The following is a 27102-nucleotide window of genomic DNA, read 5'->3' as shown; positions in this document are numbered from 1 at the left end:
GGACTTTGAGTCAATTATGAAGCGAGGTAAGTATCGTGGTTAACTTTAACTTGAGGGATACTTGTTTGCCTATTTGCTACGTGTTTAAATGTTTGGGTACAACATATATGTGAGGTGACAAGAACTTATGCATTGTCGTTGGGTTAAAGCATGCGGGTGGGACTTGTTTCCTTGTAATTCATTTCCTTCTTTGATTATGATATCCATGCTTAGACTGGTTTATTTCTTAATTGATTGTTCTTTCCGCATTTATGAACTATTAGTGATAATTGAGTACTTTTGAAAGTTGAGGTTTGGTATTTTGGAACCGTTGTTGATGTAAGGCTTGTTCTTGCTTATTCTACATCCCAAATATTATATATTCATTGCTACATGGTAATGGAGAGTGTTAAAGCACGAAGGGTGATGCCGTGCCGATTATTATTTCATTTATTGATTAATACATGGTGAGGAAGAGAGTTAAATCACGAAGGGTGATGTCGTGCTGTATTTATCATTTCATGGAGATATTGAGAGTAAAAGCACGAAGGTTAATGTTGTGCCATTATTATTGTTTCACGGTGATGTTGAGAGTAAAAGCACGATGGGTGATGCCATGAAATCTTTATTCATTATGTTATCCATCTTCATTGGTTGGTGATTTACTTGACTGTCTTATGTTGACATTCCCGTTATAGCTATCGTATCATGTTTCCCTTCACATGTCCCCTCCCACTAGTATGTGTTTAATCTCTATTTGTTGTCATGTTGCACGTATATCTTTGTTTGTACATGTTTAATTACGTGGGTGTCCTATTATAGCCTCGTCACTACCTCATCGAGGTTAGGCTCGACACTTACGGAGTACATTGGGTCAGTTGTACTCATACTACACTCTGCACTTCTTGTGCAGATTTTGGTATTGGTCCCAGCTGTCTGTGAGGTGCATCAGCTCGAATTAGCTTATTTGGAGACTCGAGGTAGATCTTCTGACGTCCGCAGACCTTGAAGCCCCCTTCCTCTTTCCTTATTTACTGTTCATTTCATTCGAGACAGTGGTATTTATTTCAGACTCTATTTGTAGAACCTCTAGAAGCTCGTATACTTGTGTCTCTAAATCCGGGTTGTACTTAGATAATTGGGTTATTATGCTATTTTGTATTTATTTTAGTTTTATTTCTGTTTAATTGGTTAAATTGTTCTAAGTGTTTAAATATTTACAACAGAGTTACTCTAAAGTTGGCTTACCTAGCGAGTGAAATGTTAGGTACCATCACGGTCCCGAAGGTAGAAATTCCTGGTCGTGACACTTACCTAGTTCACTAAAATAACAAAAATTTTGGTTGATATTAAAGTTCTAAATATTAGGAAAACAGCTTAAATTACTATTTGTCTAATATAAAATATATTATTAAAGGTAAGGCGAATGATATTTTGCTAAAACTATTCGTGATTTTAAGATAAAAATAATACAAATATAAATAGATATAGATATAGATAGATTTAAAGAGGACGAATGCAAGATACGGAAAGTTCAAATTGCTAGAAGTAACGACTCTACATATTCCTCCCAAGTAAGCACTTTTTATTTAAACCAGTGTTTTAAAAGGCGTGGGCGTAAGGCGGGGCATTTTACATATGCCTCAGCGAGGCGTAATCCCCGAGGCACGGGGCGTAAGCCCTATAGATATTTAATTTTTAATATTTTATAAAATAATATAATTACAGTAAATATTTATAAACAGGTAAAATTGCATAAAAAATAAAGAAAACTATAAATATGTGGAATATATATATATATATATATATATATATATATATGTGTGTGTGTGTGTGTGTGTGTGTGTGTGTGCGCGCGCGCGCGCGCACTTCATCCCGACAAAAAACTAGTCAAACAATCTATTATACGCTAGTTAGAAGCTCAAGTAACTTGGGTCGAAAAGAATAAAAATTTTCTACATGAAAGAACAAAAAGGATGACTAACCTGCAATTTGAACTTTGAACTTGCTGCTATGAAGGAGAATGGAGTTCTCTTTGTATTTGTAAAAAAAATAAATATTCGTTGCTTTTGGGAGATATTAGCAGACTAGCGGACAAGATAAAGAATTGGGAAAGACCATGAATTGGGGCTTCAATCAATTAAAAAGATCTTAACTTTTAAATTTAATACATTTCATTTCCTTTTTACAACTTTTGAGTAATTACCAAGCTGAATTTTGAGAATTTGGGTATTATATGAAGGACTTATTCAACAAATTTTGTTTTAATTTGAAAAACTCTTTGGGGCTTAGGCCTCACTAAAAAAATGCGCCCCGAACGCCCGGGGCATTTTTGGTGCGCCTCGCCCTAGGGCTCGCCCCGAAAACGCCTTTTAAAATACTGATTTAAACAAGAATTACCTAGGATAATTTCTCATTTTTCTTCTTAGGTACCCAAAAAAAAAAAGGACAAGCAAATATATATCATATAAACCGTTGTCTCATAATATTTTCATTCCATAAAGTTATTTTCCCTATAAAATTTTAATAACCCAAAATATTAAGCTCCAGAATTATTGTTGATGTTGTTGTTATGCAATTTTAAAACGATAAAAAAGATACATAGTTTTGAACAATTGTTATTTTCCGACCACACTAAATTAAAGTTTGAAAGAACCATAGCTACTAAAAGCCAATTCAAACGTGGAAATATCCTTTGGAGTTTGGGCCATGTTTTCGTTTAATTAAGAAGTGGTAAATGATACCTATGATTGTGTATTGGGTAAAATATGTTCATATTTAATGATCGCATGATAAAGCGGCACGTGGAACCAAATGCAGAAGATAGTTAAACCCGAAGGCAATGATCTTGCTTATCATCGGAGAGAATGATACTCATAACGACAAAATTAATGTTGTCATCTAGTAGCATTCAATGAAGAATATTCTACAGTATTAAGTGCATGATCCGTTACAGAAAATATGGCATTCACTGCTCACCGTTACACATCCTTCAATGGCCCTCATAATTGTAACTAAAGAGGAGCTTAATCCTAGGACCTTGCTTCCTAGGTGCAACTATAAATAGTGAGCTCTATTATGATTGTAAGGTACACGAATCTTCTGACAAGCATACACTATATTCTATCAAAAGCTCAATAACACTTTACTTTCTTGCTTATTTGTGTTGTTCTTATTGCTCCCGGTAGCTCTGCGCCCAGAACTAAGATATCTGCCGTCTATTTCGATTTTAAGGCTAAGTCTTATATTTCTGTCTAATTTATCTATTATTTTTTGACAAAATTAATTCACTTTTCTATAAACCATGTATAAATTCAACTGTACTGTTTTACGGGTAAACAGTTTGGCGCCCACCGTGGGGCATAAACAGTCCTGTAATTGAATTGATCCATGCATTTGTTACTAATTTGTTTCATTCTTTTTCTTAGCAATAATAATTAAAAATGGTAGATAATGATGTTAACAACACTCACAACGTTGAGGCCCAAGGAAATCAGTCTCAGCACGAGGGTTCAATATGTGATACCCGCAACAAGGGGAACGAGGCCACGCCGGTCCATAGCGGCGATATCCACAATATGTTTGGGAGGCAACTCCTGATGATGCTAAAGAAGAGCATGTTGTCGAAGCAATCAGGGTCTTGCAAGAATAACAGCAGGACATTATAGGCCACCTCACACGACAGGATAAGGTCATGACTGAACTGAAGCAGGCATTGTCAAGCACTTCCAGAAACGCGAATGGGCAAGTCCTAGTTCTTCCCGATGCTCCCATAAACCAAACAACGCAGAGGGTCAACAACAACACCCCGAGGGACGATGTGAGCTCCTATGGGGCCGGGGGGAACGGATCCGGTCACAACAACGAGAGTGATCCCTTTAAAATTGAATTCATGCGATTTATGAGGGAAGTAAATGCCCGAATGGATCAAATACCGGATGTACCACCAGTGCTAAAAGGTCTGGACTCAAAAGTGTACACATAATTATCGTACAAACCAAGCGCGACACCAGAACTGATCCCGAAGCGGTTTAAAATGCATGATGTGCCGAAGTATGATGTGACTTCAGATCCTCAGGAGCATATCACCACCTATACAATGGAGGTAAAGGAAACGATTTAGCTCCCCACGAGATTGAGTCCGTTTTGTTGAATAAATTTGGGGAGACTCTTACGAAGGGAGCCCTGACATGGTATTCGCTTTTGCCCGAGCAGTCCATAGACTCCTTTGAGATGCTTGCGGATTCTTTCATCAAGGCCCATGTTGGGGCCAGAAAGGTACATGCCTGAAAGGTCGATATATTCAGGATTGCGCAAGGAGAGTCTAAGTTGTTGCGAGAATTTGTAACTAGGTTCTAGAAGGAAAGGATGTTGCTACCAGCCGTTCCGAACGAATGGTAGGCTGAAGCATTCACCAAAGGTCTAAATCCGAGAAGTTTCGATGCTTCGCGGAAGTTGAAAGAAAGTTTTCTTGAGTTCCAAGCAATAACTTGGGCGGATGTTCACTATCGCTACGAGTCAAAAATAAGGATTGAAGATGATCAACTCAGTTCCCTAGCATCGGCTTAGGGTCGGGACCGGGAGAAGAGTAAAGAGAAATCTAAAACGATTTTGATACACATCGACGGTCTTCGAGTAGTAGATTTTTGCCCTATGGACGGGTCGAAGGACGTGGCACATATTTTCGGTCGGCAGACAGATTCGCTATCGATAGGAGAACCGATCGCGGCTAAAATAACACGTCGTTGCAGAGCAAGGAAACATAAGATTCTTCCTACCCCGGGCTTTCTGAATACAATTTCAATGTCAGCATAGTGGAGCTGGTATCGGCCATGAGGAACATTAAAGAAGTACGGTTCCCGGAGCCAATGAGATCTAATCCCGGCCAGAGGGATCCTAATTTTTAGTGCAAATACCATGGGACAAATGGTCAGCGGACTGGGGATTGTCGGCATATGCGTGAAGAGGTGGTGACATTGCTGAAAAACGGCCATCTCAGGGAATTTTTGAGCGACCGGGCTAAAAACAACTACGGTCGCAATCGTGATAATGCAGAGCCTTCAAAAGCAGGAGAAGATCCCCCACGCTTGAAGATCAACATGATTTTTAGGGGGAACAAGATCAACGGGGTTTTATTTTTGGCTGTGAAAAAGATAAAAGTATTAGTCACCCATAGCAAAAGACTTCGTGAAGTTGTTGAAGACGACATCATTTTTCCGAAGGAAGACGCTGATGGACTGCTGCTACCGCATAACGACGCCTTGGTAATTTCTCTAAATGTCTTAGATTTCAAGATTAAACATGTCCTGGTGGATCCAAGAAGTTCGGCCAATATCATCCAATGGAGAGTGTTGGAGCAAGCCAAGCTCACCGGAAGTATCATTCTAGCAACAAAACTCCTCTCCGGGTTCAATCTGGCAAACGTGACAACCCAGAGAGAAATCTTGCTTCCTACGAATGCCGATAGGGTAATGAAGATGACCCTTTTAGAGGTAGTAGACGGCGATATGGGTTACAATATCATTTTGAGGAGACCATGGCTGCACGAAATAAAGGTTGTGTTGTCAACGTATCATCGATTGCTGAAATTTCCGAATCTTGAGGGAGTTAAGCAAATAAGAGGTGACCAACCGGCAGCAAAGGAGATGAATGCAATCTCAGTCTCCAGTAGCAAAGGGAAGGAGCATGCAACATAACAATTACAGGAGTCGGTGCCTGTTCCCGAGCCAAGCGAAGTAAACTAAGGGGAAGGGGCATCAGAATCCTATTAAGTACCAAGGTATTTCTAGGTACCAGAAGAGACGGACGCATCAAATTCCACAGTGGAAGAACTTGATCAAGTAGCATTATTCGAAAAATTCTTGGAGAGGAAATTTCACTTGGGGACAGGACTGCATCCCGAACTCAGGTCTGGATTTATTGAATTTCTTAAATTTAATGTCGATTGTTCGCATGGTCGCATGCGGATATGACATGTATCCCATCGGAAGTGGACGTACACAAGTTAAGCTTGGATCCTAGCATTCCTTCAGTAAGACAGAAAAAACGTCCTATTATCGAGGCTAGAAATAAATTCATCAAAGAAGAAGTAACTCGCCTGCTTGATATCGGTTCAATCCCAGAGGTAAAATATCCCGACTGGCTAGCTAACATAGTAGTAGTCCAAAAAAGATTAATAAATTTCACATGTGCGTAGACCATAAGGACTTAAATAAGGCGTGCCCAAAAGATTCGTCCCCATTGCCAAACATTGATCAAATGATTGATGCAATGACCGGCACGAGTTAATGAGTTTCTTGGATACTTACTCCTGGTACAATCAAATCAAAATGGACCCGAAGGATCAGGAAAAAACTTTGTTCATCACGAATTTTGGCACATATTGTTACAATATGATGCCCTTCGGGCTAAAGAACGCTGGAGCCACTTATCAGTAGCTCGTGAACAAGATGTTTGAAAAGAAAATAGGGAAAGCCATGAAAGTTTACATAGATGATATGCTTGTTAAGCCTTTGAACGCAGGTGATCATCTCAAACACTTGCAAGAAACTTTTGACATATTAAGGAAGCACAACATGAAGCTTAACCCCGAGAAGTGTGCATTTGGGGTCAGCTCTGGTAGGTTCTTGGGATTCCTGGTGTCACAAAGGGGGATCGAGGTTAACTCCGATAAAATCAAGGCCATCGAAGACATCCCGGACCAGCTATCAAGCGTAAAAGAGGTTCAGAGTCTAACCGGGAGATTGGCCGCTTTGAATAGATTCATTTCACGGTCTATGGAGAAATGCCATTATTTCTTCTCACTGCTCATAAAGAAGAATATCTTCGAATGGACCCAGGAATGTCAACAGGCTTTGAGGGATTTGAAAAGGTATTTGTGAAGTTCTTCATTGTTATTGAAACCGAAAGAAGGCGAAAAGTTGTTGGTCTACTTAGCAGTCTCGGAGGTAGCGGTAAGTGCTGTTTTAGTCTGTGAGGACGAAGGTACGCAATCTCCTATCTATTATGTTAGTAAGAGTTTAACGGGAGAAGAAACTCTCTACCCACATCTGGAAAAATCAGCCTTAGCTCTCGTAGTCGCCGCTCAAAAACTAAGGTCTTATTTCTAATTTCATCTGATAGCTGTGGTAACTAGGGGTGTTCATAAAAACCCGAAAAACCGAACCAAACCGACCAAAAAAACCGATACTTTTTAGGTTTGGTTTGGTTTTGGTTTTGAATTTTTAAAACAGATCAAATTTGGTTTGGTTTTGGTTTTAATAAAAAAATAACCGAAAAAACCGAACCAAACTGATTATAGAAGTAGTTATTTAAATTTATTATTACACCAATATATATGTATATTTTTACATAAATTTTCTAAAATTTATGGTACATATTAGTCGTTTGTATTTTTAGACTAGTTCTTTGCTATTATAATAATCTAATTCTTTGCTTTTACATTCTAGTTTGATTGGTATTTTTCTTTGCTAAGTACATGAATTTATTTCATGTTAAAAATAATTAATTTTTAATTGAATAATTAAATTATTCATCACTATTTGATTCAATTATCATCAATATATCTTGGTAAATGATAGATTTCTCAAAGAGTAATTGGTTTGATAGTGTTACATTGAAAATGTAGTCGCCGGAATATGTGTTTTGTAGTTATGTCTCATATTTAAGAAAAAATTCGATAAATAACCCGAAAAAACGAAAAACCGACAAACACCAAATTGATAAAAAAAAATGACTTAATTGGTTTGGTTTGGTTCCAATATTTGAAGAACCGACTTACTTGGTTTGGATTCTTTTTAGGGAAAATCCGATCCAAACCGAACCATGAACACCCCTAGTGGTAACCACCTTTCCCCTGCGGAATATACTTCATAAACCCGAACTTTTGGGTAGGCTAACCAAGTGGGCCATCGAAATGAGTGAATTTGACAGAGAATATAAACCTAGGACTGCGATTAAGTCACAAGGTTCGGCCGACTTTGTGGCCGATTTCAATCCAGAACTGTTAGCTTTGGCAACCAAAGAAGTAGTGATGGTGGACTCTAAGGTCATAGAAATCAAATGCGACTCTCAGTCGGGCGCTACGACCTAAGACCGCACGATATAGTTTCAAAGGAGGTCAATTATACAGAAAATCTTTCCAAGGCCCGTTGGCCCGATGTTTGGGAGCCTCCAAAGCTAACTATGTTATGCAAGAAGTTCACGAAGGGATCTGTGGAAATCCCTGGGGAGCAGATTCCTTAGTACTAAAACTAATAAGGGCAGGATACTATTGGCCCCGGATGGAACAAGACGCCAAAGCTTATGTTCAAAAATGCAATAAATGTCAACGCCATGCACCGTTGGCACATCAACCGCCAGAGCCACTGCACTCAGTTCTGTCACTATGGTTGTTCATGAAGTGGGGAATGCATATCATGGGACCATTGCCAATAGCCCCCAGTAAGGTAAGATTTCTTTTGATTTTAACTGACTATTTTTCTAAGTGGGTTGAAGCATGTCCTTATCAGAAGATCGGCAAACGTAAACTGGTAGATTTATTGTGGGAGAATATAATTTGCAGATTTGGGATACCAAAAAAAATAGCCCGTGACAATGGGCCACAATTTATAGGCGCAAAAATCATAATATTCCTCGAAGATTTGAAAATCAAGAGGATCACATCATCACCTTATCATCCAAGCACAAACGACCAAGCAGAATCAACGAACAAAGTGATCATACAAAATCTTAAAATGAGATTGGAAGTAACTAAAGAAAAATGGCCCTAAGAGCTTCCAGGTGTACTATGGGCGTACCGAACAACATCCAAATCAAGCACGGGGGAGACTCCTTTTTCTCTTGTGTATGGGGCAGAGGCCCTGATCCCAGTAGAAGTAGGCGAACCTACCATGAGGTATTTCCGATCAAACGAAGAAGCAAACAGTGAAGCAATGTTAGTCAATTTGGAGCTACTCGATGAACGCAGGGACTTGGCGCATATAAGGATGGCAACTCAAAAGCAGTGAATATAGAGATAATATAATTGAAGAGCCAACCTCCACTATTTCAAAGTAGGAGACATGGTTTTAAGGAAAATAACTCAGAACACCCGAGAACTCAATCCGGGAAAGCTAGGTCCAACATGGGAAGGTCCCTACCGAGTTTCAGCCGTCACCGGGAAAGGGTCATACAAGTTAGAGAATCAAGATGGAGAAAATTTGCCAAGCAACTGGAACGTGGCACATCTCAAGAGATACTATTGCCGATGACCATCACTTGTACTGAAAGTATGTGCTGCACTCTTTTTTCCTTCATCCAATTTTTGTCCCAATTGGGTTTTTCTGGCAAGGTTTTTAATGAGGCAGCAACGAAAAGCACACTACGAAGGAAGTTTCAACAACATTAATGAGACCTTTTAATGACAAGGCACACAAGCAAAGAACTACTATGGAGAGGTTAGATAGTCTTTTGCTCGATAGCGAGGTTCCTACTGGATAGTTGAGTTTGCTATCAAACAGAGATTACCCGACCATTTACAAGTGCAAGACATTGGGGATTGTTAGATAATCTTTGGCTCGATAGCATAAATTCCTAAGGGGAAGTGAATTTTGTTACCGAGCTGAAGATTATCTAGCAATTCACTAGTGGAATCCTTGAAGGCGTGAAACTCCCAGTGTTCTAATTTGCATTCGAACACTGGGGGGGTGATATGAGGATATGACAACAATGACTTCCACTTCGACCAAAATATGAAACCCGGAAACATAGTTGTATCATCGGGACCAGGAACTGCACGACCAGCCCCGTAGAAACAAGTTGTATAAGTTAGCCACAAGAAATGGTAATTTCTTTTTGCACAACGAATGCTTATGTACTTTTGAAAATGGAAGGAATAAAGTAAAGTCCTTTTATTTCTATCTTGTTTATTGTCTAAATGATGAATTGATTTTATCATTTGAAAGTTAAACAAGTACTTCAAATGTTAGTGTCGTAATGAATAGGAAACGTCCTCTTCAAGAGCACCGTAAATATAAGAGGGCCCTCTCTTATGAAAACCCTCACGTTAAAGGGTTGATTTCGGAAGAACTTATGCCCGGAATCCAAATGCTTTTGGGGAAAAATACACCCAAAGCCTTGCATGATCAGACGCAAACAGTAACACTTGCGCAAAGACACAAAAATCAAACTTGCACAAATGTTCAAACGAAAGTACGTAGAAAGGGAAACTTATACGATACTTGAACAAAAAGGTATTTTTATTTACAATGAATGTGCCAAACAGCACCAATACAAGAGTTTGAAAAGGAAATCAAGGACTAAGCTGTTGTGTCTCCGGAACCAGGGGAAGAGAAGCATCTGTGCCCCCAGGAGAAGTGGGTAGATCCGTCGCCGGTTCGTTATCCTGGCCTTCATCATTTTGGCCTTCAGCATCATCACCTTCTGGTTCCTCTTCGATTCTCGAGAACTCAGAACCGGAATCAGAAGAATCGATAGCATCAGGCCTGGCCTCAAGACCCCTTTTAGCAGCCAACTCCAGTTCACGGGCTTTAGCGATTTCGGCATCAAAGTCAATGACACCTGTTTTAGCCTCTTCCAAGGTTTTTCTCCTCGTGTTGCACATAGCATATGTTTTTTCAGTGAGAGAAGTCGCTCGGTGCTTGAGTTCTTCTTTAAGTTGGTCAAACCTAGGAAGAAAGGTTTTCCCACACGGATCTAGCAGACCGGAGACTGACGTTGAGATCACGGACAGTAAAGCTGAAAAGTCTATCATGCTCAATGGTCTTTTTATGCTTCTCCTCCAATTGAGCATACCTCACCCCGGCAGCAGCAAGCTCTTCAATTTTGGAGTTCAAGGTCGCCTCCAAATTGTTCAATCTTTCAGCAGAGGCAGCCTCACAATCGGATGCAGCAAGAACGACATTACGGATTTCATCACATTTTGCCCTAGATTTTTCAAATTGATCCCTCAATGGGCGACTTTTTGACTAAGGGTCTCACTTCTTGCTCACTTTGTTGCAACCGAGCCTCCAACACAACGGCCTCAGCAGCTTTAGCTTCCAACTTTGAGAGACGAGCAGTAGTTTGGTCCCACTCGGCCAAAAGTTGATCCCGCTCGGAGGTAAGTTCCTCCTTATCTCGAATCAACTTTTGGAGGCCCTCGGATGCAAGGAAGTTGGCCTGCAAAACAAAAAATGCAAATTCAAAATCCTACTATATTAAAGATAGAAGAGACAACGAAAGAAATGAAGAATATACCGTTGCTGCGTTGTGCATAGCATTTTTCAACAAACACTCTCCCGAGAGAGCATGTATCTTTTCCTTATCTTTTTCTAAAGCCTTTTGGCTTCAGATAGTTTGCAAGTTCCACCGGCTAGGACAACAGGTGGTATCCGGTAGAGATTAAGAGAGTAACGTTCCTCCTCCTTTGCTAATCTTCTGAGGGGGCAGCATAATTTTGCCTCAAGTGCCCATGAACTGGGGATTGAGGGAGAGAGACATCCTCTTCTCGAGCAGTTGCAGACGGTGGAGATGATGTAGCAGTTGCTGGTGGCGAAGGAAGAGTTGGCGAAGAAGGAGATGAAGCTGATGGCATTGGTGGATGAGAAGTGGCTCTAGCAAGTGCAGTGCTGGTTGTTGGTTGCTCGTCAACCGAAGACGGAATGGACCCGGTACTCAGCCTCACGGTGCTGGGCATGGCAACTAGGATCCGAAAGCGGTAGTCAGTGTTTTCCACCATATCATACTCCCTCCAGAGTGCCGAGGGAACGTCCTCTGTTGGTGTAACTAACGCAACAGATTGAGCAATCTGTTAAGCTGATGAAGGTCGTCGTCTTCAATGTAGAAAAGCCCCCTCCTCGTTGGCTTCCCCATCATCGTCAATCATTATGGTATCTATGATCGGCCCGGGCGGGGGGCTCATCAGCACAACTTACGGAGACGACTCGGGAGCGGCACTCTTGGCTTTTTTATTTTTTCCCCAGCCGCAAGGGAACGTCTTCTTTTTGGTTGTTTTTTCTCTGGTCGGGGACTCCGAGAAGAAGTGTTCATACCAGAAGCAGTCTTGGAGACACCTGTTTGCGTAAAAGCTTCATGCAGCAACCTCATCGCGTCAGCAGGATTAGCTAAATTGTCTTTCTCGGAGACGACAACTGAGCCCTAGGGTAGACCTGAGTCCAATAGGAGAGAAAGGTTAAACAAATTCCTTATACGAAAAGGTAAGAATGAGGTGAGTTTGATTTACCATGATTTTTGGCCCTCCACCCATATTTAAGGGCTAGTTCTTTCTATGTGCGAGTCTCGGGCGTGGCAACGTCCAAAATTTTCTGGAGCTACTGGTCCAAGCCCTCAACCCTAGGTGGAACCCACCAATCCACTGAAATAAGCGAAAGGAGAAGGGCCAATAACAACATAGAATGATCTTTAACGAAAGAAAAGATAAATGGTGAACTTACGAGTGCGGTTCCACAATTCCAGAAAGGATGAAGCCATAGGCGGAATGATGTCACTGGTGGCGACTGAAACAAACCATTCCATCCACCCACGGTCGGTCATCATCCATGATGGATAGCAGAGCATGAAGGCCACGCTTGCTGAAATTATCATTCCCCCGCGGAAGATCTTGGGGGAATAGATGTTCATTAATCGAGCTAGGGTTAGCTCCTCTCCCGTCTCCTGGCACAAGCGCCGAAGACAGGCGATTGCCCTCCACACCGAAGGACTTACATATGCCAAGCACACCTGGTAGCGGATGCAGAACTCTATGATGATGGAGTCAAGCTCTCCACTCAAAGAGAACGGTCCCAAAGTGAAGGGATACGTATAAAAATACGTAAAACCCTTCCTGGGTAAGGTTATCCGCTCCGCCAGGTCGGGAACGATAATGTCTAAATTCTGACAGTGGCAATCTTTCTTCACAGCAGGAATACTTGAAGGATGGATAGAAGAATTATATATGCTAATGGCCCACATATGAGGGTGCGCAGAAGGATACTTCTCTTCGAAGTCTTTGGTGGTGACAAGACTCTTTGGGATGATGGAGCTCACCGTAGGAGGAGCATCATCATCAGCTTTACCTTTGTTCTTTGAAGAATTAGGGTTCCTGGAAGAAGAGGCTATTTTTTATCAGAAATGAGGGAAAGTTTTTCTCTCAAGAAGAAGGTTAGAGGAAGGTTGAAGACAAAGCACGAGTTGAGTAAAGAGAGTTTGAGAAAGTATAGAAAATTATGAGGTATAAATGAAGAGGTTTGGTGCGTATAAGTAAAGGTATATGCAGCTAAAATCGTGGCCATAATTACCTCGATAACCAGTAAAAGTGAAGCTAAATCGTAGGGTGACGCGTGTTCGAGGCATTAATTACGGAGAGACGTGTGTCTAATCAACCGTCAGAAAATATTTAGAGGGGATCAGAGAACTTCCCGCCAAAAAAGGTACTTCTACCAACTTCCCGATGACACAAAGTTATGCCACCGAAAAGCAGGGGGACTATCTGTATGGGATAAAATATGTTCATATTTAATGATCGCATGAGAAAGCGACACGTGGAACCAAAGGCAGAAGATAGCTAAACCCGTAGGCAATGATCTCGCTTGTCACCGGAGAGAATGATACTCATCTGGTAGCATTCATTAAAGAATATTCTACGGCATTAAGTGCATGATCCGTTATAGAGAATACATCATTCACTGCCCACCGTTACACATCCTTCAATGGCCCTCATAATTGTCATTAAAGAGGAGCTTAATCCTAGGACCTTGCTCCCTAGGTGCAGTTATAAATAGTGAGCTCTATTATCATTGTAAGGTACCCGAATCTTCTGACAAGCATACACTATATTCTATCAAACGCTCAATAACACTTTACTTTCTTGCTTATTTGTGTTGTTCTTATTGCTCCCGGTAGCTCTGCGTTCGGAACCAAGATATATGTTGTCTATTTAGATTTTAAGTCTAAGTCTTATATTTCTGTCTAATTTATCTATTATTTTTAGATCAAATTAATTTACTTATTTATAAACTACATATAAATTCAATTGTACCATTTTACGGGTAAACGAATTGCACTAGAAGTCAAGAGTGAAGTCGTTTGCATAGGGAGACACCCCATGAGCAAAAGATTAGGAAATCCACCAATTAAGAGTATGTTCAAATGGCACATCTGGTGGCTGTGTTGTGGACTCATGGCAACTTTTGCTGACCAACATTATTCTGTTAATTTATTGAGCGATCAATTACATTAGTATAATTATCAAAATAATCTTATTAATGAGACATGTCTCATTAAGGTTTAAATCTTACCAGCCAGGTTACAGTTTAATTATTTAGGACACTAGCATTTCTTGTCTTGGACCTCCTTATAAAGGAATTAAAAATTGATAAGCACATCACAAGTAATAAAAGGTTAAATTTATTTAAGGGTGTCAAATGGGCGGGTTGGGCTGATTTTGGGTGGGTCAAAATAGATTGAGTTAATAATTGGGCGAGTCATTTGGGCTAAGATGAGCCGGGTCAAAATGGACCAAAAATTGGGTCATAGCCCAACCCGCCCAACTCTTATCAAACTTTACTTAATATATGTTATTTTCTTATGAATTGTATAATTACTAAATAAGATTTTTTTTACTTTTGTTATGGTCATATATAAATATAAAAAAAAATTATTTTAAAAATATTTTAGCAAAGTTACTCATGGGTCAATTTGGGATAAAATACAGCTCAACTTTAAATGGGTTGAGATGTGTTGGGTCAAGATGGGTTGAGTTCAATAAAGGGGAACTTTCATAAATGACTATCTTTTAAGGAGCTTTTAACAATGCGTAGCTACATTTTATGTATTTATGTTTCGTAGTTAGTTTTGGACAATATGATGTATTTGAGTGTATTTGAATACACTCTTAAACTGTATTATTTTTTGAGTGTATTTGAATACACTGTTCAGTTGTATCCAACCTTATTTGATGTGGCAAGGTTGAACATATTCGATGGTATTTGAATGTATTTACACTAAAAAAAATGACGAAATGAAGAATACAGTCAAATCCGGTCAAATCTCCGACGAAAATACAAAATACACTATATTTAAAAAGAAAAAATACAATCAAACCCAATCGAATCTCCGGTGGAATATAAAATACCACTGTATTCACACTAAAAATTTGAAGAATACATTCAAATCCTTTTTAAAAAATAACTGTATTTAATTTAAAAAAATAAAGAATATAGTCAAATCTCCATCGATAATACAAAATACACTGTATTTAAAAATGGAGAATATAATCAAACCCTGTCGGATCTCCGGCGAAAATCCAAAATACACTTTAAATCTCTAAAACAAAATATAAAATATATTGTATTTATACAATGATTTTCCGACGTGAAAGGCAGTAGAAAAGAAAGAGACAACATCTTTTTCCATCGTGAAAAATAGTGGTGGAGAAATAAGTCTCAGGTCAAACGAATACACTCATATGTAAGATACAAAGAAGGAGAAGAAGCCATGAATTTCGACATCTCCATTAGATTCAGATCTGGTAACGCCTCCGATCTCTCTCTTCTATTATTTTCGTCGCGTGTAAAATGGATTGATCGCAACTTCGTGATTTTAGATCTGGATCTGACGGCGGGTGATGATAGTGTTTAAGGGTAATTCGCGGTGAAGGGGTATACGACAGAGGGTGGTGATGTGTGGGGAAGAGAAAAAGAGGCGGTTGTTTAGCTGGGCTCCGTAAAACTCCGCTGGAGAAGACGGTCGGCGGCGACTTCTTTGCTGCCAAGGGAGAAGAGAGAAGGAAAAGGAGAGAGAGTTGGGGGGGGGGGGGAAGAGAGGGTTGAGAAAAAAGATTACACAGTGGAATAACTCGGTGTATTTGGTATTAGCTATGATGGGTAAATTGAAAATTCATTATAGCTATGAAAAATAATTAAATTAAAAGGTGGCTATATCCATTAATAACTCTTAGATTTAGCTATGGCAGGTAAATTTTCCTTCAATAAATGGGCAGGTCAATAACCAGCCCAATCTTGGGCGGGTCATTTGGGCTTGGGCCAAATTTAACAGCCCTTACATAACTGTCACCGTTTAAAATAAATATAACAAATTCTTAGTATGAAATCCAATATTACAGTTGTGGCAGAAAAATATTTATATTTGTAGCACACAGTTCCATTAAAATAGAAATATTAATTATTAATCCCTAAACATAAGTAATTTGAATGGAAAATCAATACATATTTCTTAAGTTTTTCTCTTCCTTCTTTCTTCCTTTCTTAACATAAAGATCTTACTTCGATAATAATATATGTTAATATATACAAAACGTATATATAAAAAATATACATTGAATTAAAGAATATAAAATATACAAAAAAATATATATAAAAAATACATCTTCAATTAAGATGACACTTAGACATGTGAAATATACATAAAATAATATATCTTAAATTTAATTAAGATGGCATATAAATATATAAAAAAATATACATAAAAAATATATCCTGAATTAAAATGGCACTTGACATAAAAAATATTTTTGAAATATACATAAAAATACATCTTAAAATAAGATGACACTTCACAAATAAATATACAACAATTATATACATAAAAATATATTTTGAATTAAAGTGATACTTGATATACAAAGTATAAAAGACGTATAAATCAATACATCTTGAATTTAGATGGCATTCACATATGTATAAGATTTTTAAAAATGGAGTGAAGAAGATGAATGTTGGAAACGGAAAATAGAGATGGACAAACAAAGTATTTCCTGTGATTAGTGAGTCGGTTAATTTATTAAATATTGAGCTTAATTTTTATAATATGCTAATAATAAAAAAAATGCTCTTTATGGAATAAACAATAAATGATGCTATTTTTTTAAATAATAATTAAAAAATAATCAAGCGTGTAAAAAACACAAACTTGTTCTTGTAATGTAACGTCAGGTAGCGCCACTTGGATCTTAGAACTGAGATTACAGATATTTCAAAGGCCAAAAGTAAAAATATAAGGGTATTATATTTTTCCAATTGGTTCACTACTCCAGACTAATTTGATCATTAAAGATGTAAAGTTGGTAGAAATAAAGAATAATCACCTCGCTTTTCAAAATGCTACGGAAGAATATAAATTTAATACTAGTTTAAACTCTGAGATGATGGTCAACTACTCCTAATTCATATACTTGCTGTATCTTTTCTTCCCAAGATGATTGATTCTTTTTAATTATTATTTAAATAAATAGCATCATTAATTGTTTATTCCATAAAGAACACTTTTTTTATTATTATTAGTATTTTATAAAAATTAAGCTCAACATTTAATAAGTTAACTGGCTCACTAATCACAGGAAGGACTTTTTTTGTCCATCTCCATTCTCCCTTTCCAACATTCATCTTCTTCACTCCATTTTTGAAAATCTGATGCATATGTAAATGGCACATGAATTCAAGATGTATTGATTTATACGTCTTTTATACTTTGTATATCAAGTATTACTTTAATTCAAAATGTATTTTTATGTATATAATTGTTTATTTATTTGTGAAGTGCCATCTTATTTTAAGATGTATTTTTATGTATATTTCAAATATATTTTATATGTCAAGTGCCATTTTAATTCAGGATTTTTTTTATGTATATTTTTTATATATTTATATGCCATCTTAATTAAATTTAAGATATATTTTTTTTTTTATGTATATTTCACATATCTAAGTGTCATCTTAATTGAAGTTGTATTTTTTATGTATATTTTTTTGTATATTTTATATGCTTTAATTCAATGTATATTTTTTATATATACGTTTTGTATATATTAACATATATTATTTTCGAAGTAAGATCTTTATGTTAAGAAAGGAAGAAAGAAGGAAGAGAAAAACTTAAGAAAGATGTATTGATTTTTCATTCAAATTGCTTATGTTTAGGGATTAATAATTAATATTCCTATTTTAATTGAACCGTGTGTTACATATATAAATATTTTTCTACCACAATTGTAATATTGGATTTCATGCTAAGAATTTGTTATATTTATTTTAAACGGTGACAGTTATGTAAAGTTCCCGTCTGAAAAATAAATTCAAGTTAAGATGTTAATATGAAAGTGTATTTCACGAAATATTTTACAAATTCTCAAATTCCATTCACAAATTTTAACTTTTATAAATTCTTTTTTTTTCTTCGAAAATTACATTTTTCCAAACAGAACTGAACTTAAACTCCCCCCCCCCCTCCCCACGCCGCAACTTTAACTTCAAATAATTTTTTTTTCCAACTCTTCAAACCACGTCCAAACTCCAAAAGGCAATAATCTCTTTGGTTTGTTTGGTAGGGTGAATAAGAATAGTATTAAGTATGGTATATTAGTAATGCTAAAAGGAGTAATATTGAGATTGGTTATGTTAAGATAAGATTATTTCTTGTCTGACCGGTTGATTTGGTGTATGATCACGTCCAACTCTAGTCCTGAAAAGGATAAGCGGTCGCTGCAAATATAATCCGGTCTAAGAGTTCGGAGTCAAATCCCACAGAGAACTAAGGTTTAGCTACAACTGTTCACTATCACTAATAAGACAAGCTCGAACAATTCCTAAATTATAAATATTGATATTCTTATGTCTAACTAATTAACTAACAAATAAAAGGAGTGAATTAACAACTAAAGATACTAACGGTTGGAGACAAGATTAATGAGGTTTTAGAGTTATAATTTTTTCAATTATCGAAATCCTTCCCGCTACGTCTTCTATAATTTCGCCTAATTATTTTCTACCGATCGTGAGTACTTCGGGTATCGTAATTCTCTTTCGAGCAACTACTACAATTTACTAGACACATTCTCTCGAACTACGCTAGTTCGCACTAACTCATCGCTCACTATGATCGCACCAATATTTCGTTATTTCTAATTCCGCCCACCTCGGCTCTGAAACTAATGTTTTTAAGTTTCTTCCAGCCCTAGTGTACTTATCCGCTGGCATTGAAGGAGAGGAATTATAAGGTTTGCTTGCACAGTAAGGATTGCTGCTTAGTCCAATCCAAGAGCAAACAAGGGACGCCTCATTAAGCAAGAACCCGAGCTAAGAGTAGGGCAGTTCAATTAAGGTATAGAGAAAGCTCCAAACAGCTATCATTGATCAACCTTATTCAGGCACATCAATCAAAGATCTTGCTTACCGGATAACTTTTCCGGTGAAGGAGAGAAAGTTTGACAAGCTAAGAAAGTCTCGTTAAAAGCAGAAACTCAGACTGTGACGACTATTTTCACTAGTTTCAAAGGCTTGATTGACCCTTAGGATTGAATCTGGCTAGGGGGTGCCCTCGTAAAGACTAAAATCTCGTTACGCCGAAAATAGTAGAGGTGCGACAGCGCTTTGGTAGTGAGTGAAAACTTACTTTCTGTCTGGTTAGTAGGAATTTCTTGCTTGCTAAGGGATTAGTCCAAGTTAGACCGAGAAGTAAGAGTTTGTAATTGAAGTCGGGGGGGGGGCTGAATAGAGAAATTCTAGGAAGGAGGGGCTGAATAGATAAATTCTCTTCCCACGTAGCGCTAAGAAGCAAGTTCCGACAGCCTATGATGAAATAGCACAAAAAAAGGACTACGCGAATAATAGTGTTAATAATTCGTGAAGCTAATTTTGAGCTAGATAGTGGATTGATGTTCACTGTAGCACTATCTGACCTTGAGGGTTAAGTTAGTGTACCATGAACTCCATCCCACATATTTTGGATGCCACAGCTAAACCCTCCGTATTGATTTCTCACATATGTTAGGAGTGATGTTGTCCAACAACTACCTAAATGCATACCCTCTCTCAAGCAATACACACTAAATAGGCACGGTCAATTGATGACCATTCAATCAACAACAGTAAACATGTAGTTGAACAAGTAGAGAAATTCAACGGTTCAATTATATAAAAACATAACAAGAATTTATCCTACAAAAGGTTTCATCAAAACCCTAGATAACAAATTATCTATTCATAATAGTATGCAAAACTACAATACTAGAATTCATAACCAATAATGAAAATAGGAAGAAGAAATTGAAAAACTCGTAGAAGAATTCTCCGCCTTACTCCTAGCGTGTTCTTGCCTCCTTAGGTCGAATACCCCCTTCAAAACTGAGTTTAAGGACTATTTATATAGGATAGGGTTTGCATGGGGCGAAATAATACAAGCCAAATTCGGAACAACCTTTTTAGGTTAGCTCGTTCACTCTCCCGTGCGCACACGAGAGTAAACGAGTGAAGTTCTTCTCATTTTCATTTACTTCTAGGTTTCTCGTGCACTTCCATGCCTTTTTGCCTTGATCCACTATTTTGTTCAAGCTCCCCTCAGCTAGCTCGTTCACTCTCTTGTGCGCACGTGAAAGTGAACGAGTAAAGTTCTTTTGCCTCTTGGTCATGAATCAACTTCTTTTGCTCATCTTTCGTCCAACTTGCTCCTACACATAAGAATGCACGTAATTAATATAATTCATTATAAAAACTCATGTAACATCTCGCAATCATACAAGTTATAAGATGGAAGTACACCCAAAAATATGCATTTTAGCCGTTATAAGTGTACTAGGGCAGTTCTGTCTTTATACATGCTTATCCATATATTAAAAACTATGATTGCTAATATCATGATTTGCTTGTACTGAGTATGAATATTAATTATACATAAGTTTGAAAAATACAATAAGAAATTAATAATACCAAAAACTAATATATACTAGTATATTATTTTCCCTAATACGAAACAACCCCTGAAGTTTTGACCGCGAACTGGCATCAACATGGTGAAAGAAAAAAGGGCTGAATAATATGACCCGAACACGTGTAATGCAAATTGCTATGCTGCTCTCTCCCAATAGGATCTGACCCCTGCATTTGCGATTGGGAGTTTCAGCAGCTTCATCACTTGCAATGTAAGTGCTCTACTCAACTCTCCTATCTTCAAAATTTTGCCAAGAAATAAGCTGAAATCCATTTTGCTGTAAATTAGGATACTGATACTACTATAGTCGTTTGTTGTAGCTCATCAAATGTACTAGTGGGTAAACTATATTTTTGGAGTTGGAAATTTTGTTTATTACATTTGCCCTTTTGCTATCAAGCTAATTTATCTATACCCTTTTCCCTTGATTGATAAATTTAGTCTCTGAATCTTCAAATTGTTGCTTTTGGTGTTGGCCTACAGGAAGTCCTTAAATATGGAGTGTAACCTGCTAATTAACTCAGTTGGGTCAACCAACTTACCTAGGTGACTTCTTCCACTTCTCTGTCCCTTGAACTTAGGGTTTTCTTTATGTGATTTGGAGATTTTATTTTATACTGCTATCTGTTGCAATGTGGGATCTTGATATGCCTTCTCTGTCAATCTTTTTTGAGTTTAAGTTGTATGCATTGACAGTCTAAAAATACTTAAACATATAGGTGATTTATAAGGTCATAACAGATCTAAGTGATAAGCCTGGTAAGAATAGTAACTAACTTGTTATTACAGGTTAAATTATACTGATAGCTAATATATTTTTACATTGTTAGTGCATGCTGCTTAAATCCATCTTTTATGCTTGTGTTATTTTATTACTATTTTGCGTTTCCTTTTATCCTTTAATCTCGTTTTGTTTTATTCTGATCAAATAATTTTGATCACTAAAATGCTGATATGTGGAATTTGGCTTTTATTGAAACTTATAAGGTTCACAGTGGAATATATCAATGGAGTTCGAGGAAATATGGCTTCATACAAAACAAGAATTGGTTTTCATAGGATGCATAAATCATTTCTAGTCCCTACTTGGAAATACAATATCCCAGGTACCTCTTGGAAAATATTTTGTGCCCCTGAAAAGTTGGAGCAGCAATTTTCAGTGGTAGTATCAACGAAAAGAGCAGAGGTTGGTGAGTCTGATCCTGAGGCTTCACCTGAAAAAATCCCTGCAAAACCTTTGAGTAGCGATGAGGTAATCCAAGAGCAATGACACTGTTACATACCTGTTATTGAAAACAAAAGCTTGTACAAAAAGCAAATCAAAATTTTCTTATTCCACCTCGTTGGATGTTGTATGATTCTTCCTTTGATGTTGCCGTAAGTATATAGAGCAGATTTTAACTATGTTGACTCTCTGCTATCTTAACAGTTGAAGTTACTGCTTGCCGATGCTGAAAGATTAAAGCTTCTCAAGAAATTGAGTGAAGCCAATCAATATAATCGGTTGCTTAAGCGAGAGGTACATATTTTGTTGGTTTCCAATGCTATCTCGATTTTATTATGAGACTGATAATGTGGATGATTCTCCATTTGAGTTTCTTCCACCCATAATATTAGTGCTATGTGAGATAAAACTTGCCTTTGTCAACCAGGAGAGAACAGTAAATTTAGAATATTTCATCCTCTTGTGAGCAATGAGTATTAGGAGGAAAACAAACCATGAGAGGAAAATATTTTTGCATTCCCTTTCGACTTCCAAATCCATCTCACATGAAAAGGAATAAGAGGGAAACTTTTTCATATTCATGTTAATTCTTGTCTAGTCCTCATAATGCCGATGCGGTATTTCTTATGGTTTCACCAAGTGCATTCTATTCCATTTTGGCTTGTTAGATTAGAGTAGTAGCCTACCTCTGATTTGCAAGTATTTGATTGAACGCCTAAGTTACTTAGAATCAGATGAAGATATAGTTAGCCTCTTAGTTCTGCAGAAGTATAGTCTTAATGAGATCTGTTTCTTAGATTCCTTGATACAACTCATAGATTTAGTTGTGTAAAGTTAATGGTTAAGGCTACAGAAAAATGTTGGAATCAAATGCTTTGCACGGAACCTGAATTTTTTTCTTCTTCTTATGCTTAATGTGCTATATCACTGCAGTTGCAAGTTAAAAAGGATCTGCTGGTTAATTTTAAAAGTGAACTTGCAGTCATCGAACTTGAGATTCAGGTTTGCTTCTGCTATTACCGGTGTTATTGTAATTTTATTGCTTCAGATCTAGTTGTACCTTGTTAGCATTTGGTGCATTTGCATACATGTTATAACAAACCTATGGTCCCTTGTGATGTGAAGATTTGTGCCGTAATTAACTAGAATTTGATTTATGCTAAAAGAAATTTCCACACTTTGAAGATGACAAACAAGAAGAGAAAAGTTAAATGGTTGATAATCCAATATTTGTGTGGGACTTCAACTCTAGCAACCGGCATTAGCAGCTTACGGAGTATACATGTAGAATATATTTCAATTGACTTGCAGGCTTTGGTTAGATTGGCCGAGGAAATCGCTAAATCTGATATCCCAGTTGGTTCCAGAAAAATTAAGGGAAGATATATCCAGTCGCACCTGTTTTCACGTTTGGGAGGTATTATTACCTTACTGTATGCTTCCTTAAACTGAAATCCAGACTCTTTTCAATGCCAGCTAGTGCAAACGTTGTTAGATTTTAGATAGATGTTTATGGATGAGTTTAACCTGGCATTTCCATGATCGCCATCTTGATACTTTCTGTTCTGAAGCCATACAAGAAAAATTGGCGGCGCAAATAAAGGATGTGGAAGCTGCACAAGCCAAAGAGGTTCCTTTATCCTGGGTTGGGGTAGCAGAGGTGAGTTCTTGAGGAAGTTGCTTCTGTATCTGCTAACCAGTTTGGAACTGTGGAATTCCTTAATTTTTGTCTAGTTTTTTATGCATTTGGTGGCTGATACCTAGACAATTAAAAGCTGTACACTTGTAACAGACATGCGACCCTCCACTAGCTTAAGATTCCCTTTTCATTGTGAAAATTGAAAACCTTGAAGCTGTTTCAGTTAGTTCGTGTAACTATCTCGGTTAGGCCCATTTAGATTTAACTGGAAAGAGTAATATATTATTTCCCCCCGGTTTTTCTTGGATTGCTCCATGTCTGTGCTTTTTTCTTTCCTTTCGAAGAAGGTAAGGTAACTCATCTGTGATTTTTATGATCTTTTTATCTTAACCTGAAACAGATATCATGTTTCCAAGTACGTCAAAAAACCAAGCCTTCATCTCACTTTTCCATTTAAAGTATTTCACCTTGGTTAAATTGGAAAGCTTTGTTGATTGCTTACTTGTCTTGAGAACACAATAAGTCATGTATTCTCTTTGGATTTTCTTTTAGATTTAAGTGGCATCTGGACTTTTTAGCATGATTTGGCCAGATTCCTTATAACCTTTTTCTCGCTTAGTCTAACTGTAAGCATTTTTTAAGAAACCAAGCCTTTCAAGCAGGGCTTGAAAAATCTAGGTGATCCTATCTGATGATAAGCAAGAAAGACAGAGAAAAGGTTTAATGCTTCTTTGTGGTGGGGGATCCAAATGCTGTTTCATAATCATTGGATTAACTTTCACCAAACTGGATGAAATTTCTTGACTAAGAAAATCGAAAATTTAAGTCACTAGTGGGAATCAACTCTACTTAGAGTGGTGATTCCTGTATTTTCTTAAATCTTTTGTTTCACGTTGACAAGTTAGATTTTTCTCATTCTTTGAAAATGAGAATGTGTATCATATGTGCTAGTTCGAGAAAGTTCATTGCATTATTGGCATATCTTGTGGGATCAACTTTAAGGTAATGCCTATGTATTGTAGGAGCAGAGGAAATTTGGTATCATTTGTGAAATATGACCGTAGTCCTCTGATAAACTTACTGAGCACTAGGTGAAACAAATGGAAAGTTCTGCATAAGGCTTTTGGTCATTTATTTCAACCCAATGAGTTGATAGCTAGGGTACTATCCCTATGGGGGTGAGTCCACACCAGATGTGTACTAGTCTATTAGAACATGGTTGTGCATGTGTGGCACACCCCCCTGTATGACATTTCGGCAACTGCATCATTTATACTTTGATTAGCAATGACAAACAAAATGGAGGTAGCACTTGAAATCAATGGTCCATAGAGTTCTAAATCCGCTGGCCGGAGTATTAAAGTTCTGATTTGTGCAAGTTCTTGGTTCCTGCCAGATCCCTTTTATGTAAAAGAACTTCTGATCCAGAAGTTGGCACTGAGTTGTCTACTATACCTTAAATGTTTTTCATTGGGTACACACTTTGGCCGATTAAAGAAGGCTTTAAAACCATGAATTTTGATTGTCTTTAGAGTGTACAAGTAATGGGTTCCTTTGATGGTTGGAGTCAAGGAGAGCACTTATCGCCCGAGTACAATGGATCTTATATGCATTTTTCAACTACATTGTTTCTAAGACCGGGAAGGTACGTTTCTGTTCTGCCACTGAGTATTTCTGTCCTTCTCACTCTCTCCAAACACCTTCCACCCCTTTCAGGAAAATCAAGTGTATATGTACTTAAAAGATATTTTCGTGTTGTTAGGTACGAAATCAAGTTCTTGGTAGATGGAGAGTGGCATCTATCCCCAGAACTCCCAATTACTGGAGAGGGGTTAACTAAGAACAATTTATTGATTGTGGAATAGCTCCTGTAGCTAGCATACAATGTATATATGCGGAAAATCTGCTCTGGGCTGAAAGAACCTATTAATCGTGGAATGGCTCGTGTTTATCAGCATGCCATGCCCTATCTGCTGAAGGTCAGTGCTCTAGGTGTGAAATGCTATGCAGTTTTCAAGCCATCCAATTTATTTATGTAATGAACTTTTGGTAAAATATCATAAATGTTTAGTAAGCATTTAAACAATGTTCTTGTAGATATGATAAGATGACTATTCACTAGCTTTTAAGTCTTACTCTCCTCCGTTCACTTTTACTTGTCCAATATTCTAAAAATAGATTTTCACGTTTACTTGTCACTTTTAGCATATCAAGAGAAGACAATTTCTTTTTTTCTGTTATACCCACAACATTAATTACTCATTTCAAATCATTTTCTCAAAACCATTAAAAATATGTATCAATTAATACGGGTATCATGGTAAATTATGCACTTTATTTATTATTTCTTAAGGGATGTGCAAAGTCAATAGCGGACAAGTAAAAGTGCACGGAGGGAGTACTAAATTACTAATGTATAAACTTCAGCCATTAAATGTGCTCATTTATGTTGTTCCGTCTCTTGAATTTTAAATAAGGGGTGAATTGATTCAAAAGCTAGCTCATGAAGCAGGATTGGTCAAGGCCATGTAAAGAGACAACATCTCATTCGCTCAATTAATATGGGGCACTTAATACTCTCATGGCTCATGCACGTTCAGGACAAAAAATATAACATGGGGGTCATCATCGGATAAACCAAGAATAAGAATGAGTCATTTTGATTCCGTGTGAAGAAGATGGGTTGAGTCTAACTCAATCCTTAAAGCTAGTTCATGAGGTTTGGATTTCCCAAGAAAATATAAAGAAATAACTCGTTCTCTCAACTATTGTGGAACACTTAACGGCCTTAAAAGTTACTACTATTCAGTTATAATTCATGGCATTTTGGACTCGATTAATTTAAGCTTTGGTGATCAAGTCATGCCTACTTTTTTTTGGGGGGGTGGGTTGGGGGGGGGGGGGAATAAGGGTGGGTGGGTGGTGGTTGGAGCAGGGAGTTGGATATTGGTTAGCCAAAGGTCAAAGATGTGCTAATGAGTTAGCGATGGATGGACAAAGTTCTTGAAATCTAATTATGAATTACAATTCCCATACCAAATAATCAAAGTGTTGAAGGTATATAATGGACCTCCTAAAGTACACGAGGGCAATCAAAATTATTTTTAAAGATTTTGGACTTCCACCATTGCTATAAAGTCTGAACTGAATGTTCAAATTCTTTTACACAGCCACAACAAATTCTTAAAACAATTTCTCAATGCTTTTAAGGTTAGACTTATTTCATATAATGGCATATCTTAATGTTTTTTCTATACCGAACCCATATTCCTAAATTGCTACCGTCTAATGTTAAGTTCACGAAGTTGAATAAACTTAAATACCAGTTAGGAATCATGATGGATGAAGTACTTGGCCATCCGTACTGAAACATTGCAATTAATCCCATTATTTATGTTGTCATTGACTTAAACACTAATGAATGTAAGGGATTCTTTTCAATTCTTATTCTTATGAGGAATTTAAAACAAAACAAAAAATTATTTTCCCCTACCAATAATGTCCCATTGTTTAAGCAACTAAGTTTTGATTGACATCTAGCCTATAGATGCACACTTAG

General features: G+C 37.4%; 2 protein-coding genes across 5 annotated transcripts; both read left to right on the top strand.

Annotated features, from left to right (window-relative positions):
• The first annotated feature begins 4934 nt into the window (after positions 1–4934).
• LOC138904660 (uncharacterized) lies at positions 4935–5675 on the top strand. The gene has a single exon (XM_070193166.1). The coding sequence runs from the start codon at positions 4935–4937 to the stop codon at positions 5673–5675; it is 741 nt and encodes a 246-aa protein (XP_070049267.1).
• A 15062-nt stretch (positions 5676–20737) lies between these two features.
• On the top strand, positions 20738–25664 carry LOC104084615 (protein PTST, chloroplastic). 4 transcript variants are annotated; one of them, XM_070195212.1, is made up of 9 exons: positions 20738–20890; positions 21163–21225; positions 21667–21931; positions 22109–22198; positions 22838–22906; positions 23090–23321; positions 23476–23564; positions 25076–25188; positions 25306–25664. In XM_070195212.1, coding segments are annotated over exons 1-9 (1026 nt in total). In that variant the 5' UTR covers positions 20738–20888; the 3' UTR covers positions 25409–25664. The 4 variants fall into 4 exon arrangements, with proteins under 4 accessions (XP_070051313.1, XP_009586818.1, XP_070051315.1 ...); XM_009588523.4 differs by having other exon boundaries at positions 20739–20890; positions 23216–23321; XM_070195214.1 differs by having other exon boundaries at positions 20889–21015.
• The last annotated feature ends 1438 nt before the right edge of the window (positions 25665–27102 follow it).

This window comes from Nicotiana tomentosiformis, chromosome 2, assembly GCF_000390325.3.
Source record: "Nicotiana tomentosiformis chromosome 2, ASM39032v3, whole genome shotgun sequence".
NCBI lineage: Eukaryota > Viridiplantae > Streptophyta > Magnoliopsida > Solanales > Solanaceae > Nicotiana > Nicotiana tomentosiformis.
This window is presented reverse-complemented; position numbering and strand designations above follow the sequence as displayed.